Below are 15,486 nucleotides of genomic sequence, written 5' to 3' on the forward strand. Positions count from 1 at the left end.
TCCAGCATATGTGGGAATGAATGAAATCAAGCAATACATACTTATATTCAGCCATTGCAATGTTTCATAGATGCTAAGCAGAAAATAAATATAATCCGGAATTGTGACAAAAAATAAGTTGTAAAACATATACAAGAAATATCTAATCCAGGCTAGATAACCCATGGCAAGTAATAGTTTCTTTGCCGTCTTGTATCTTGAAAAGGTTTTTGAACAGAAAAAATGTTTTTAAGTCTGGCCCTTTAAGAGTTGCCTCCTCCCTTCAGGAGGAGTGGTTTCTTTTGGGTGTGGTATCACTAGGCAGATTAGTTGCACTCAGCACTACTCTCAAAATGGTTACTTTTCATAGTCACACAGGCTTTTGAAATGTGTGCAGGCCCAACTTCTCAAATTCTTGACAAAATAGGTTGGAAAACCTAGATGGCTCTGCCAAAAACTACCTAATTTGAATTACATTATTGGTGAAATATCTTTAACTTGTAGACTTTTTGAATACTACCATAAAGTCTATGAAATTCAAGATTATTATTATTATTCTTTTAAACAATGACAGGGCTAAATAGGACTCCATCTCTTTGAGTGATGTTTGTTTTCAGCACTTTTATGATTCTCAATACTTGAGTGAATAATGAAAGTTTATTTCATTTACACTCAAGCAAAACTTAAAGAACATTTTATAAGATGTTCATTTCTCTTTCAATGAATGTTTTTAAATTAAGACTGGATGACCACTTAAAGGATATTCCTATTTGAATTCAAATTGGGCCATATTATCTTTTGAGCCATTTCTAACTGAAATTTTATGGTGCTGGGCTAAAGGAAGTCCATTGCCAGGCTAAGGAGTTTGGAATTTATTTAGTAAGTTGTGGGAAGGCATTGAAGGATTTAGGCAAAGGAAGGATACAAGCAGATTTTGCATAAAGAATCATTGTGTCCGGCAGGTCTATGAAAGATAGATTGGAGGTAGGAGATTTCAGTGGAGATTGAAAGACTTGACAACCAGGATGATAGCAACCAATTAATCAGCAAATATATATTCAGCATGTACTCTGTATATCAGGTACTAAGTTCTGAGGATACATAAAAATGATTGAAACAGTTCACACTCTTAAAGAGCTTACATTGATTATATGAATGGGAAGAGAAAGGAGAGGAAAGATATTGTAGAAATAGAATGGACAAGACTTGGTAACTACCTCGATGTATAGTAAGGGAGAAAGAATGAGGAATCAAAGATAACAAACATCAAAGTCACAAACATGGTGGTGCCAGAATGAATGAAATCAAGAGAGGAACAGGATTTGTTTGGCCATTCAAGTTTTTCTATTCCATAATTTTTGTGTTTATATGTGTCCTTTAATTGTTTTCCCTTAAAATATAGTTGTTTAGTACAACACAGTGATTCTACCAGCTAAAGGACTAAAGACTTTCATGTTTGTTTTATAGGTTGCTCTCATCAAATAATGTTTTGCCTCTGCCATATATCCACACAAGTGCTTCCCTTGACATATCAAGGAAGTGGGAGAAGAAGAATAAAATAGTTTATCCTCCACAGCTGCCAGGAGAGCCTCGGAGACCTGCAGTAAGTGTGTGGATAAAGCCATCCTTTAAATTTGATAACACTTCTTGATTTTTAGGTGATTAGCAGTGAAGTAACTAGTATTTTAAAAATTTTACTGATTCACATAATCTTATAATTGACAAGATGCTATAATTGGTAAAAGATGCATTTTTTTTCCTTGTTGGCACCTTTTATAGTTTGCATTGCTTGACTTTCTTTAACTGCATTAAAATTTTTTTAAATTATAAAGATACATTATTTTCAACAATTACATGTAATAACAAATTTCCATATAAGTTTTCCAAAGTTATATGATCTAAATTCTCCCTCTCCCCCAAGGGCTGGCAAGCATTTTGATCTAGGTTAATCATGTATTATCATGCAAAACATATTTCCATATTGTTCATTTTTGTAAAAGAATAATCATATAAAACCAAAACCCAAAAAACTTAAGTAAAAAATCTCATGCTTTGATCTGCATTCCAACTTCACCAATTCTTTTTTTCTGGAGGTGGAGAGCATTCTTTGTCAAAAGTCCCTCAGAATCATTCTGGATCATTGTATTACTGAGAGTACCTAAGTTTTTCACAGTTGTTCATCATAAAATATTGCTGATACTGTATACAATGTTCTCTCAGTTCTGCTTATTTCACTTTGCATCAGTCCATGAAAGTCTTTCCGAAATCATCCTGTTCATCAGTCCTTATAGCACAGTAATATTCCATTAGCATCATGTATCCCAACTTGTTCAGTCATTCCCCAATTGATGGACATCCCCTCAATTTACAAATCTTTGCCACCATAAAAAGAGCAGCTATAAATATTTTTGTAAAAGTAGGTCCTTTCCTCTTTTTTTAAAATCTCTCTGGGATACAGGCCTAGTAGCTCCATCTTTATGCTGTTAACTTGAGAAACCTTGTGATAAACCTTAAGGTAACTTCTATTTTTTAAAATTAAAATTTCATTTTTATTTTGAATTTATTCTTTGCCTCTCCTTAAAAGAATATTCCTATACACACTGAAGAGCATAAACAAGATTGTATATAAAACTATCTATTTCACAGTGCTTACTTTAAAATATATATATATGCATATATGTGTGTTATATATAGATAGATATATATGATATTCCATATTACTTCTAAGACTGACTTACTTGTTTGTTCTTCCCTCTGAACTTCTGTTCTCTTCTGTATATTTTTTAAAAAGTATTTCAGTGGCCCTCTTTTTTTTACCTCTCTCTTCTTTCTAACACTCCCATTAAAAAATGAAAAGAAAAAACCCTTATTAAGATATGCTTACTTAAGTAAAACAAATATACACAGTAACCATATAAGAAATTATATGTCTTTCTGCACTATGAGTTTACCTCTGTCAGGAGGTGAACAACATGCCTCAAAACAAGTCCTTTGGAGATAGGGAAGGTCCATGTTAGTTAACCTATGGCATGTGTGCTGGAGGGGGCTGCTCTCCCCTCTCCACATGCACCTGAGGTTATTTCTCAGATGACTCACCCCTCTGCCCAGCCATCCAATGGGAGGACTTCCTCTCCTATCTGAGGTAAGACTCATGTGCAGTGTGAGGGTTGCAGTTTGGGCACTTGGTTTGCCATCAATGTGGTAGGTCATTGCTTTGATCATAGTAGTTAAATCTTTCAAAGTTGTTTTTCTTTACAATGATGCTGTACTCACACACTGATTTTCCTCAGTTCATTCTATTTTAGTTTATTCTCTTCTAGGATTATCTGAAATGTCTCTTTGATCACTTTTTATAATACAATAATATTCTCTTACATTCTCATAACACAATTTGTTCAGTGATTCCCTAGTTGCTGGGTACCTTAGATTCTAGTTCTTTTTTCTCTTCTTTTAAAAAAAATTCTTCTTTTTTTTAATTAAAATTTTTTTTTTAATTTATTAATTTAGAGTGTTTTTCCAGGATTATAAAAATCATGTTCTTGCCCTCCCCTCTCCCAACCCACTCCCATAGCCAACACAGAATTCCACTGGGTTTTACATGTGTTATTGGTCAAGACCCATTTCCACCTCATTGATATTTGCACCTAGGGTGACCATCTAGGGTTTATATCCCTAACCATATCCCCATTGACCCATGTGATCAAGCAGTTGTTTTTCTTCTGTGTTTCTACTCCCACAGTTCTTCCTCTGAATGTGGATAGTGTTCTTTCTCATAAGTACCTCAGAATTGTCCTGGGTCATTGTATTGCTGCTAGTAGAGAAGTCCATTAAGTTCAATTGTACCACAGTGTATCAGTCTCTGTGTATGATGTTCTCCTGGTCCTGCTCCTTTCACTCTGCATCAATTCCTGGAAGTCATTCCAGTTCACATGGGATTTCTCCAGTTCATTGTTTCTTTGAGCACAATAGTATTCCATCACCAACAGATACCACAGTTTGTTTAGCCATTCCCTAATCGAAGGCCTCATTTTCCAAATTTTTGCCACCAAAAAGAGCATGGCTATAAACACTCTTGAACAAGTCTTTTTCCTTATTATATCTTTGGGGTATAAACCCAGTAGTGCTATGGCTGGATTAAAGGGTAGGTAGTCTTTTAGCTCCCTTTGGGCATAGTTCCAAATTGCCTTCCAGAATGGTTGAATCAATTCACAACTCCACCAGCCATGCATTAATGTCCCAATTTTGCCACATCCCCTCCAACATTTATTACTTTCCTTTGCTGTCATGTTAGCCAATCTGCTAGGTGTAAAGTGGTACCTCAGAGTTGTTTTGATTTGCAATTCTCTAATTATAAGAGATTTAGAACATTTTTTCATGTGCTTATTGATAGTTTTGATTTCTTTATCTAAAAATTACCTATTCATGTTCCTTGCATATTTATCAATTGGAGAATGGCTTGATTTTTTGTACAACTGATTTAGCTCTATAAATTTGAGTAATTAGACCTTTCTCAGAGGTTTTTGTTATGAAGATTTTTCCCCCAATTTGTTGCTTCCCTTCTAATTTTAGTTGCATTGTTTTTGTTTGTACAAAACCTTTTTAATTTAATGTAATAAAAATTATTTATTTTACATTTTGTAATTTTTTCTAACTCTTGCTTGATCTTAAAATTGTTCCTTTCCCAAAGATCTGGCAAATATACTATGCTGTGTTCCCCTAATTTACTTATAGTTTCCTTCTTTATATTCAAGTTGTTCTAAATCTAATCTCTCCCATATTGTTTTCCAATTTTCCCACTAGTTTTTGTCAAATAGTGGATTTTTTTTTCCAAAAGCTGAGATCTTGGGTTTATCATAGATTGTCTTGCTGAGATCACTTACCCCAAGTCTATTCCACTGATCCTCCCTTCTGTCTCTTAGCCAATACCATATTATTTTGATGACTACTGCTTCATAGTATAGTTTGTGGGTACTGCAAGGCAACCTTCCTTCACATTTTTTTTTCGCATTTTTTCAATATTTCCCTTGACATTCTTGATTTTTTGTTCTTCTAGATGAACTTTGTTATAGTTTTTTCTAATTCAGTAAAAATGTTTCTTTGTAGTTTAATGGGTATGGCACTAAATAAGTAAATTAGTTTGGGTAGGATTATCATTTTTATTATGTTAGCTCATCCGACCCATGAGAAATTAATGTTTTTTACAATTAGATCTAGTTTTAATTGTGTGGAAAGTGTTTTGTAGTTGTGTTCAAATAGTTCCTGTATTTGTCTTGGCAGATAGATTCCTAAGTATTTTATATTGTCTAGGGTGATTTTAAATGGAATCTCTCTTTCTAATTCTTGCTGCTGAGATATGTTGGAAATATATAGAAATGCTGATGATTTATGTGGGTTTATTTTGTAACCTGCAACATTGCTTAAGTTGATATTTCCACTAGCTTTTTGGTGGATTCTCTAGGATTCTTTAAGTAGACCATCATATCATCCATAAAGCGTGATAGCTTGGTCTCCTCATTATCTGTTATAATACCTTCAATTTCTTTTTCTTCTCTAATTGCTATGCTAGTGTTTCTAGTACAATGTTAAATAATAGAGGGGATAATAGGCATCCTTGTTTCACTCCTGATCTTATTGGGGATGCTTCTAATTTATTCCCATTGCAGATAATACTTGCTGATGGTTTTAGATATATACTGTTTATTATTCTTAGAAAAGGCCCTTCTATTCCTATACTTTGTAGTGTTTTCAATAGGAATGAGTGTTGTATTTTGTCAAAGGCTTTTTCTGCATCTATTGAGATAATCATGTAATTTTTGTTGGTTTGCTTGTTGATATGGTCAATTATGTGGCTAGTTTTCCTAATATTAAATCATCCTTTCATTCCTGGTATAAATCCCACCTGATCATAATGAATATCCTTCATGATGACTTGCTGGAGTCTTTTTGCTAGTATTCTATTTAAGATTTTTGCATCTATGTTCATTGAGGAGATTGGTCTATAGTTTTCTTTATCTGTTTTTGACCTCCTTGGCTTTGGAATCAGTAACATATTTGTGTCATAAAAGGAATTTGGTAGAACTCCTTCTTTGCAAATTATGTCAAATCGTTTATAATCATATTGGGATTAGTTGTTCTTTGAATGTTTGATAGAATTCACTTGTGAATCCATCTGGCCCTCGGTTTTTTCCTTAGGGAGTTCTTTAATGGCTTGTTCAATTTCTTTTCCTGGTACAGGATTATTTAAGTATTCTATTTCTTCTGTTAAACGAGGCAATTTATATTTTTGTAAATATTCATCCATATCACCTAGATTATCATATTTATTGCCATATAATTGGGAAAAGTAGTATTTAATGATTGCCTTAACTTCCTCTCAATAGAGGTGATGGCTCCCTTTTCAGCTTTGATACTGTTATTTGTTAATTTGGTTTTCTTTCCTCTTAAAAAAATTTTTTTTTATTAAATTGACCAGTACTTTGTCTATTTTATTTGTTTTTTCAAAATAACAACTTCTAGTCTTATTTATTAATTCAATAGTTCTTTCACTTTCGATTTTATTAATGTCTCCCTTAATTTTTAGGATCTCTAATTTAGTTTTCAACTGGGGATTTTTAATTTGTTCCTTTTCAAGTTTTTTGATTTGCATGCCCAATTCTTTGACCTCTGCACCCCCTAATTTCTTAACATATGAACTCAAGGATATAAATTTCCCCCTGAGTGCTGCTTTGGCTGTATCCCATAGATTTTGAAAGTTTGTCTCATTGTTGTCATTTTTTCAGTGAAATTATTAATTATTTCTATAATTTGTTAATCAGTTTTGTTGAATCATATTATTTAATTTCTAATTAACTTTTGATTTGGCTCTCCATGTACTCTTACTAATTATTATTTTTATTGCATTATGATCTGAAAAAGTTTTATTTATTATTTCTGCTTTTTTGCACTTGTTTGCCATGTTTTTATGCCCTACTCCATGGTCAGTCTTTGTGAATTTACCATGTGCTGCTGAACAGAAGGTGTATTCCTTTTTGTCCCTATTTATTTTTCTCCATATATTTATTAACTCTAATTTTCCTAAGATTTCATTCACATCTTTTACCACTTTATTATTTATTTTTTGGTTTGATTTATCTAGATCTAATAGAGGAAGGTTCAGGTCTCCCAGTAGTATACTTTTACTTTTTATTTCCTCCTTCAACTCCACTAGTTTCTCCTGTAGAAATTTGGATGCTGCACTATTTGGTGCATGCATGTTGATTACTGATATTTCCTCATTGTCTATACTGCCTTTTATCCGAATGTAATTACCTTCCCTATCGCTTTTAATCAGTTCTATTTTTACTTTGGCTTTGTCAGATATCACGATTGCAACTTCTGCCTTCTTTTTCTTAATTGAGGCCCAATAGATTTTCCTCGAGCCTTTGATCCTTATTCTGTGAGTATCTACTTGCTTCATGTGTGTTTCTTGTAGACAACATAAGTAGAATTTTGATTTCTAACCTACTCTTCTATTTGCTTTTGTTTTATGGATGAGTTCATTCCATTCACATTCAGAGTTATGATAACCATCTCTGTATTCCCCAACATTTTGATATCCTCTCCCAGTTCTTCCCTTTCTTCTTTTGCTATATCTTTTTAAACCCATGGTTTTCTTTTAATCAGTCCCCCAATCCCCACTCTTATTATACTTCCCTTTCTGCCCCCTCCCTTTTTGTTCCCTTCTTACTTTTTTTAGTGTCTATTAATGTCCCATTGCCCCTCTTTCCCTACTTTTTTTGTACTCCTTGCCTCACTCCCCTCCTTAGTTTTTCCCATCTCACTTTCCCTGTAATGTAAGATAGAATTCTATACTTCAGTGGATCTAGATGCTCTTCTCTCTCAGAATTGATTTCACTGAGAGTAATGTTTAAGCATTCCCTATTAGCACTCTCTTCCTCTCCTTCTTATGAATTGTATTCTTCCCCTCCCCTTCCCATCCTATTTATCTTATTCTTTCACGTTTCTCTTGGTGCCATCTTCTATTCCCCCCTCCCTTTTTCTTTTTTGCATATCATCTTAGACCACTTATTACCCTAATCTTTACCTATGAATCATTTTTCTAATTACTATAATAGTGAATATAATTTTTGAGAGTTACAAATAACATTTTTCCATATATTAATATAAACAATTTGATCTTATTGAAGCCCTTAAAGAAGAAAATTTAAATTAAAAAAAAAATTCCCCCCCCCCCCCTTTCCTCTTTCTTTCTCATTTACCTTTTCATGTTTCTCTTGATCTTTGTTTTTGGATATCATATTTTCCACTTAGTTCTGGTCTATTCTTTCCAAATACTTGGAAATCTTCTATTTTGTTGAATGCCCATACTTTCCCCTGGAAGTATATAGTCAGTTTTGATGGGTAGGTGATCCTTGGTTGAAGGCCCAATTCTCTTGCCTTTCTGAATATCATATTCCAAGCCTTGCAGTCCTATAATGTGGAAGCTGCCAGATCTTGTGTGATCCCGAGTAATGTTCCTTGATATCTGAATTGTTTATTTTTGGTTTCTTGTAAAATTTCTTCCTCAGCTTGGAAAATCTTAAATTTGACAATTACATTCCTGGAGGTTGTTTTTTGAGGATTTAGTGTAGAGGGTGTTCTATGAACTCTTTCAGTGTCTTTTTTGCCCTCTTGTTCAAGAACATCAGGGCATTTTTCTTGGATAAATTCTTATAGTATGATGTCAAGATTTCTGTTTATTTCTGGGTTTTCAGGTAGACCAATGATTCTCAAATTGTCTCTTCTAGACTTGTTTTCTTGATCAATCATTTTCTCAGTGAGATATTTCATGTTTCCTTCTATCTTGTCAATCTTTTGATTTTGCTTTATTAATTCTTGCTGTTTTGCAAGATCATTGGCTTCTAATTGTCCAATTCTGGTCTTTAAAGATTGGGTTTCTGCTATAATCTTTTGATTTGCCACTATAATCTTTTGATTTTTCTTTTTGGTTTGGTCTATCCTGCTTATCATGGCTTCTAGCTGTTTAATTTTGGTCTCAAATTTATTTATCATTTCATTTGATTTCTGGGCTTCTTTCTCTAATTGGGAGTTCCTGTCTTTTAAACTGTCATTTTCTTTTTGAACTATTTCCCATTTTTCTTGCCAATATTCTTCCATCTTTTTCATAAGCTCTGATCCAAATTCTTCAAGAGCTTGTGGCAAATTTCCATTTTTGGGGGGATGGTTTGGATGTATTTGTTTGTCCTCTTCTGCTATTTCCTCTGTAGTCTGGATTTTTCCTCCATAAAAATTATACAGGATCAAAGCCTTCTTTTTGTTCTTCTTGGTGTGGGGAAGTTCTTTTTCCTGGTCATTGTTTGCCATCACCATGCTGGTTTTTCCTTCCCTTTACAGCCAGAAGTCTGAGTGAGGAGGGCAGACTCTCCGTATATGGAGCTAAGGAGTGAGGTTTTTGCCTGAGGCCACCTCTCAAGTCTCTGGAGCTTCTACTGTTTGCTGCCCTTGTCTGCCCTATCTCCTCTCCCAAGGTCTGAGTTCTTCAACCTGTTGGGGTCTCAAGTCTAGCTGCTCTAAGGGGTGGGTCTTTGGTGGTCTTAATCAGCTCCCAAGGACCTAGAGGTGCCCCTCGCTCGATCACTAATTCTAGCGCACACTGGCTCTGAATCTAGCCCACTGGCCCTGTAGGTGGGGTGGAGGAGGATAGATCAGCTTTTGGTGGAAGCTATTTCACCCCCTTATAATGTGGAAATGCCCAAATCTCATGTACCTTCAATGCTGTGCCCTACCATGGAGTCTCTTCGTTCATATGAATTCTTTTTTTTTTTGGCCTTTTGAGGTAGTCTATGAGGTAGGCGATGAGGAGAGGTAGATTCCTGCGTCTAAACTGCAGCCATATTTACTTGGAAATTTCCTTTTTTCTACTCTTGATCTCTTCTTCAGAATCAGGACTGATGTTTTACATGGTACTATTTCCTTTTTTGTGTTATCTTCATGTTGAATTTTATGTATTTCTATTATAAGCTCTTGTATGTATGTTTATTTAACCTTACTTTGTTTATTGCAGATAAGCTTTTGATGTCCCATCTCCTCATTGCTTCCTCCATGTTTGTACACTGTCTTTGCTTACCCTAGTTATGGGAAATAAAAAGTTCTGCCCTCTTCTTTTTCTTACCTATACTAATATAATCTTTCTTTTACTTCTCTTTCCTCTCTTCACACCTTCAGAATAGAACCAATCTGCTCCTAAGGGTAATATTTATAGGGAAAATGGGTGGGATTGAAGAACAGGGGATATGGAAGGTTTTGTGACAGGGAATGGAGGAGTTGAAGGGAGAGAGGAAATATGGCTGCTGGTGAGGTAAAAGGAGAGAGATGCCTTCTGCTAAGAGGCTATTTTTGAAAAATGGGTTTCCTGAGAAATGGGCTACTTATGATAGTCTGAGGGGATGTCTTCTCTATAGATTTATGTGGAAGATACCCCAGAGCAGGTAAGTACAGACCCTCTTGAGGGACAAGCCTCCCCCAGATAAGGTTGCCCAGCAGGGGTCCAATAAGGACAGTTTATAGTTGGTGAATTTTAAAATCTCCATCTTGCTTGGTCTAGCACCCAGGATTGTACACACCCACACTACACGGGCATGTGCTAGTCAATGACAAATCAGAAATAACTGACTGCCCACCTGGGCTGTCCTAAGCCAAGCTTGAGCCATCATTGGCATTTGTGAGGCACAGGAAGTGAGGTAGGGAACAGCCTCGGGAATTTGCTCACTTCCTGTGGACAGAGCTAGGTAGCAGTGGGTGCTAGGAGCTTGAGCAGAGAGGAGGCCGGCAGACAGCTTTCCTTCAGATCGGTCATGTGAGTCAAGGTCTGATTTTCTTCTCTACCTTGGCCATTGGGCCTAAACTCCCTCTGGTTCTGCCAGAAGGTTGAGTTAACCTTTTTCCCTTTTTTCCTTTCTCCTTCTCTCCCTCTCCTTTTTCTTACTCCCGTTGTGATTAAACCACCATAAACTCCATTCTGACTTGAGTGTTTCATTTTAGGAATTTCATTAGTAAATTCCTTGGCAACCATAAATTAATATTATAACAATCTGTAAAGGTGATTTTCACCATAACAAGCTGAATGGCTGTCCTGAGGTTCAGCTCTCTCTCTGTCCCCTGAAATGTTAGTCCTTTTATCTGACTGTGATATTCAAATAAAGATAAATTTTAATAAAAATTTTGATTGTGGAGGTATCAGGGAAGAGGGAAGAGGGAAGAGGAATGTCCCTAGATGAGGTCTGAGTCTCAGGTTTTGAGCTGAGGCCAGGCCTCACAGGCTGGTTTCCTTTATTCCTGTCTTTGCTAATCTCTACTAGCTTTCTTAATTTCAAAAGTCTTAGCAGTAGACAGTGAGAGGAAGAAAAGTTCTGACTTTCAGAGCTGGTTGGGCCTGTCTCTTTGGGCTGACACCCCTAAAGACTGGCCTTACAGTCCAAACTGCTTCACTTAAGTTCTTTTGTCAATGACACGATCACAGGAATCCAGGGAGAGCACACAGTTGAGACAATAAGGAAAAGATCCACTTCTATCCAGAGACAGGGAGAAAGCTCCTTCCACTTCCTGGGCCAGGAAGGAAGTGCTAGTCACAAGAGCAACTGCCACTCCCAGTTGCCCCTTCCCCCACCAACTGTCAGCCTTGTTAATATCTTCTCTTTCTAACACTCCAACTTCTGTTGGTTCCAACTCAGTGGCAGAAAGTCTAGAACTTGCTCTAGTTTTCCTTTCCACATAAGTCCTTTGTTTTTCTTGTTTAACTTTATCCTTTGAAGATACTAAGATCTTGAAGGGATGGATGCTTATTAATATTAGATTTACCTTTCTAAATTTTGCTTGAGTTTTTGTGTTCATGTTTCAAAGTTCTACTCAGTTCTGGCCTTTTCATTAGAAATGCTTAAAAGTCCTCTGGTTCATTAAAATTCTCCATTCCATTTCCCCTCTGTAGGATTTTACTCAGCTTTACCAGTTGTGTTACTCTTTTTTTTTTTGGCCTTTTGGAGTATTGTATTCCAAAAACTCCTCTGATTTTTAACAAAAGCTGTCAGGTCTTAGCTATGGATTCTGCTCTATTTTTCTCTGACATGGGAGCTTTGGACTTTGTCTATGACTTTTCCCTTTGGAGTTTTTTTGGGAAGTGGTTGGTTTATTATTTTACCTTTATTTTAATCTTTCATCCTAATAGATCTGGGCAATTTTCACTTATGATATCTTTTTTTTTTAAACATTATTTTATTTGGTCATTTCCAAACATTATTCATTGGATACAAAAATCATTTTCTTTTTCTGCCCCCCCCCCCCCCTTCTCCCATAGCCAACTTATGATTTCTTAAAATGTAGTTTCCAGTCTTTTAAAAAAATCATTCTCTGGATGTGGATAGTGTTCTTTCTCATAAGTTCCTCTGGATTATCCTGGATCATTACATTGCTGCTAGTAGAAAAGTCTATTACATTTGATTGTGCCACAATGTATCAGTCTCTGTGTATAATGTTCTCCTGGTTCTGCTCCTTTCCCTCTGCATCAATTCCTGAAGGACTTTCCAGTTCTCATGGAATTCTTCCAGTTCATTATTACTTTCAGCACAATAATATTCTATCACCATCTGATAACCACAGTTTATTTAGCCATTTCCTAATTGATGAACACCCCCTCATTTTCCAATTTTTTTCCACCCCAAAGAGCATGGCTATAAATATTTTTGTACAAGTCTTTTTCCGTATTATCTCTTTGGGATACAAACCCAACAGTGGTAGGGCTAGGTTAAAGGGTAAGCATTTTTTTAAAGTCCCTTGGGCATAGTTCCAAATTGCCCTCCAGAATTATTGGACCAATTCACACCACCACCAGCAGTGTATTAGTGACCCAATTTTGCCACATCCCCTCCAACATTTATTACTTTCCTTTGCTGCCATATTGACCAATCTGCTAGGGGGTACCTCAGAGTTGTTTTGATTTGTGTATCTCTAATCAGGTGGGATGTAGAACACTTTTCATGTGCTTATTGATAGTTTTGATTTCATCGTGTGAAAACTGCCTATTCAAAATTTTGTAAATTTGACTTGTTCCTTATATATTTGGGAAATTAAATCTTTGTCCAAGAGTTTTGTTATAAAATTTTTCTCCCAGTTTGTTGCTTTCCTTCTAATTTTGATTGCATTGGTTTTGTTTTGTACTACCTTTTTTTCTGCTTCTGCATTCAAACTAGTCTTCTTTTCCCCCTCCTGAATTGTTCCTAAATATTCTTTGGTTCTTTCATTTAGTCCATGTGTGGGTTTATTTGGTTTTCTAAGACTATCAACCATGTATTTTGTTTCTTCAGTTGTAGGTTTCATTGTATCTATTTTCTTTGCTGTTACTATATTAAGATAGTTTAGAGAATTGTGATGTTGCTTTTTCTCTCTTGATATAACATTATATTGTTGTTGATATAATTTTTTATAACTTTTCCTTTTTTTCCCATTCCTAAACCTGATTTACATGCAGAGAAATTTTCTAGATATGCTCTAATGTGTTCTTTGATTTTCTCTTCTCCTGTTAGTAAGCTCCATGTATTTGAATTATATATATCTTGTTGTATTTTTGCTATAGCATTCTGAATCTCTTTTTCCATCTCCATCACTTCTCTCTGCTTTTTACTAATGTTTTGTTCCAACCTTTCTTGTAAAATGCTTACAGAACCCCAAATCACATTTGTAGATACCTCCCTTTTGACACGATCGCCCTTTTTGTACTTTATGTCTAATCCCTCATGTTTCTTCCTCTTAACGACTTTCCATTCATTTCCCCCATATACATTCTTTTGTTTTAATGAAGCAGGGTCCTGGCTTCATGCTGTGTATCTCTATCCTTTAGCTACAACTTCTGAGTAGCGAGGTTTCTCTCCTTTTTGGATAGCTGCCTGCATTGTTTTTAGATCTGTTGTTTCCAATTCTTTTAATCTGCAGTGATCACCACAGCTCTTATTATTTCTCTCATAGTTCTTATAATATCCTCTGTTTTGGGTGTTTGTCTGATATCTACCATTTCTGTTATTTCCCTGTTCATATCTTTGTTTTAGAGAACAATTTTTCACTGTGTGACCTATTTTGTTGCAAAGGAAACATCATCTGGTATCTCTCTGACTCCTCTTTTGTATTTAATAATTTGATCTGGTATATGTTCTGATAGTATTTAGATTTTTAACTTCTTCAATTTCTTTTTCAAGGACTGTTATTTCTTGTAATTTTTTCTTCAATTCATCTCTCTATGTCTCTGTCTCTCGCTCTCTCTTTCTGGTTCTCATAGAGATATGTTTCAGTTTCTCTTCGGTCAGCAATGGTTATAGAATCAAATTTTGGAAGAAGTTTCTGAAAAAATTTCTCATTTGGTGATTGCAGCCTTTTAAGAACTGCCTACGGACATGAGCTACAGACTATTGGAAATCCTGGCTAATCCCAAAGATTGACTCCACGTTTTCCATTAATCTGTCATTAAAGCTAGCCAGATGTTCGTTCTGGTTTTGAGTCATCCTGTCAAATTTACTCCAAGCATTGGGTCTGTCACAAAACAATTTAATGGCTTGTAGGAGGTCTTCTCTGTATCTTTTTAAGTATAAGAAATTTGCCGGTCTTGCAAAGTCAAAATCTTCCCTCTTATGTGCCGTAGGCCAGTCCATCAGATTTTCATCTTACCTAGTCTTCTCTACAAATTGTCTCTGTTTGTTAGGACTGAATACTAATTAACTCCACATCTTCAAAATCAGGCTCATACACTTTTGAATGCTCTCTTCAGTTCCTTAACACATTTGTGAGGTTCAGAAATAAATTTTGGGAATCTCTTCTTTAGAGATTCCAGGTCTTATGTAGTGAAGGATTTGTGTATCTTTGTATGTAGGACTCCAGAACCATCAATAAGCCTGGCTATGTCACAAAGAGGCATAATTTTGTGTGCCCCTGTGACTCCAGATGTTGTGGTGTTCTCTGGCTTGCTAACTGATTTGGAATTGTCAACTACAGTATCTTCAGTTGTTGAATCTTTAGCCTTGTCTGTATTACTGCCCATTTTGTCTTTGTTTGTAACTTCTTCCTTTTTCATTTCTCCAGTCCCCACATCACTATCCTTATCTTTGTTCTTCTTAGATAAAGTCATTGCAAATCTCTGTTAGGATAGGAATCTCTCTAACTAAATCTTCCAGCTTGTTATCAATTATGAATATTTGAGCCCGTTTCTTTGGCAAGATCATTCTCATCATGGTCTTTACATAAGTCAAGGTCTGAATAGCTGCCATGAGGATAACATATACTTGGATTATTGTCTGCCACATAACTGAGTTGTTGAAAGGTAGAAAAGTCATGAATGAGGTAGTTTTCGAAATCATCTCAATAGTATCCATTACTACAGATGTTATGGTGTTATATATTAGACAATAAGTCTATTATAAACCCAAAATAATGATAACAGAAGCCCAGAATAGTAACTGCCATATATTGTCT

At 35.5% G+C, this 15,486-nt stretch overlaps 1 protein-coding gene across 4 annotated transcripts in view; it reads left to right on the top strand.

The window, feature by feature from the left end:
* Positions 1-15,486, top strand: part of MRPL22 (mitochondrial ribosomal protein L22) — a 65,839-nt gene that overhangs the window by 14,972 nt on the left and 35,381 nt on the right. For 3 of the 4 annotated variants that reach the window (XM_056811515.1, XM_056811514.1, XM_001379461.5), the window contains exon 3: positions 1,447-1,582. In XM_056811515.1, coding sequence (XP_056667493.1) covers positions 1,447-1,582 — 136 coding nt within the window. Of the gene's footprint in view, positions 1-1,446; positions 1,583-15,486 lie in introns of those variants that run through there. The other variant, XM_056811517.1, reaches the window with a different exon arrangement.

This window comes from Monodelphis domestica, chromosome 1 (genome assembly GCF_027887165.1).
Source record: "Monodelphis domestica isolate mMonDom1 chromosome 1, mMonDom1.pri, whole genome shotgun sequence".
Classification (NCBI taxonomy): Eukaryota; Metazoa; Chordata; class Mammalia; order Didelphimorphia; family Didelphidae; genus Monodelphis; species Monodelphis domestica.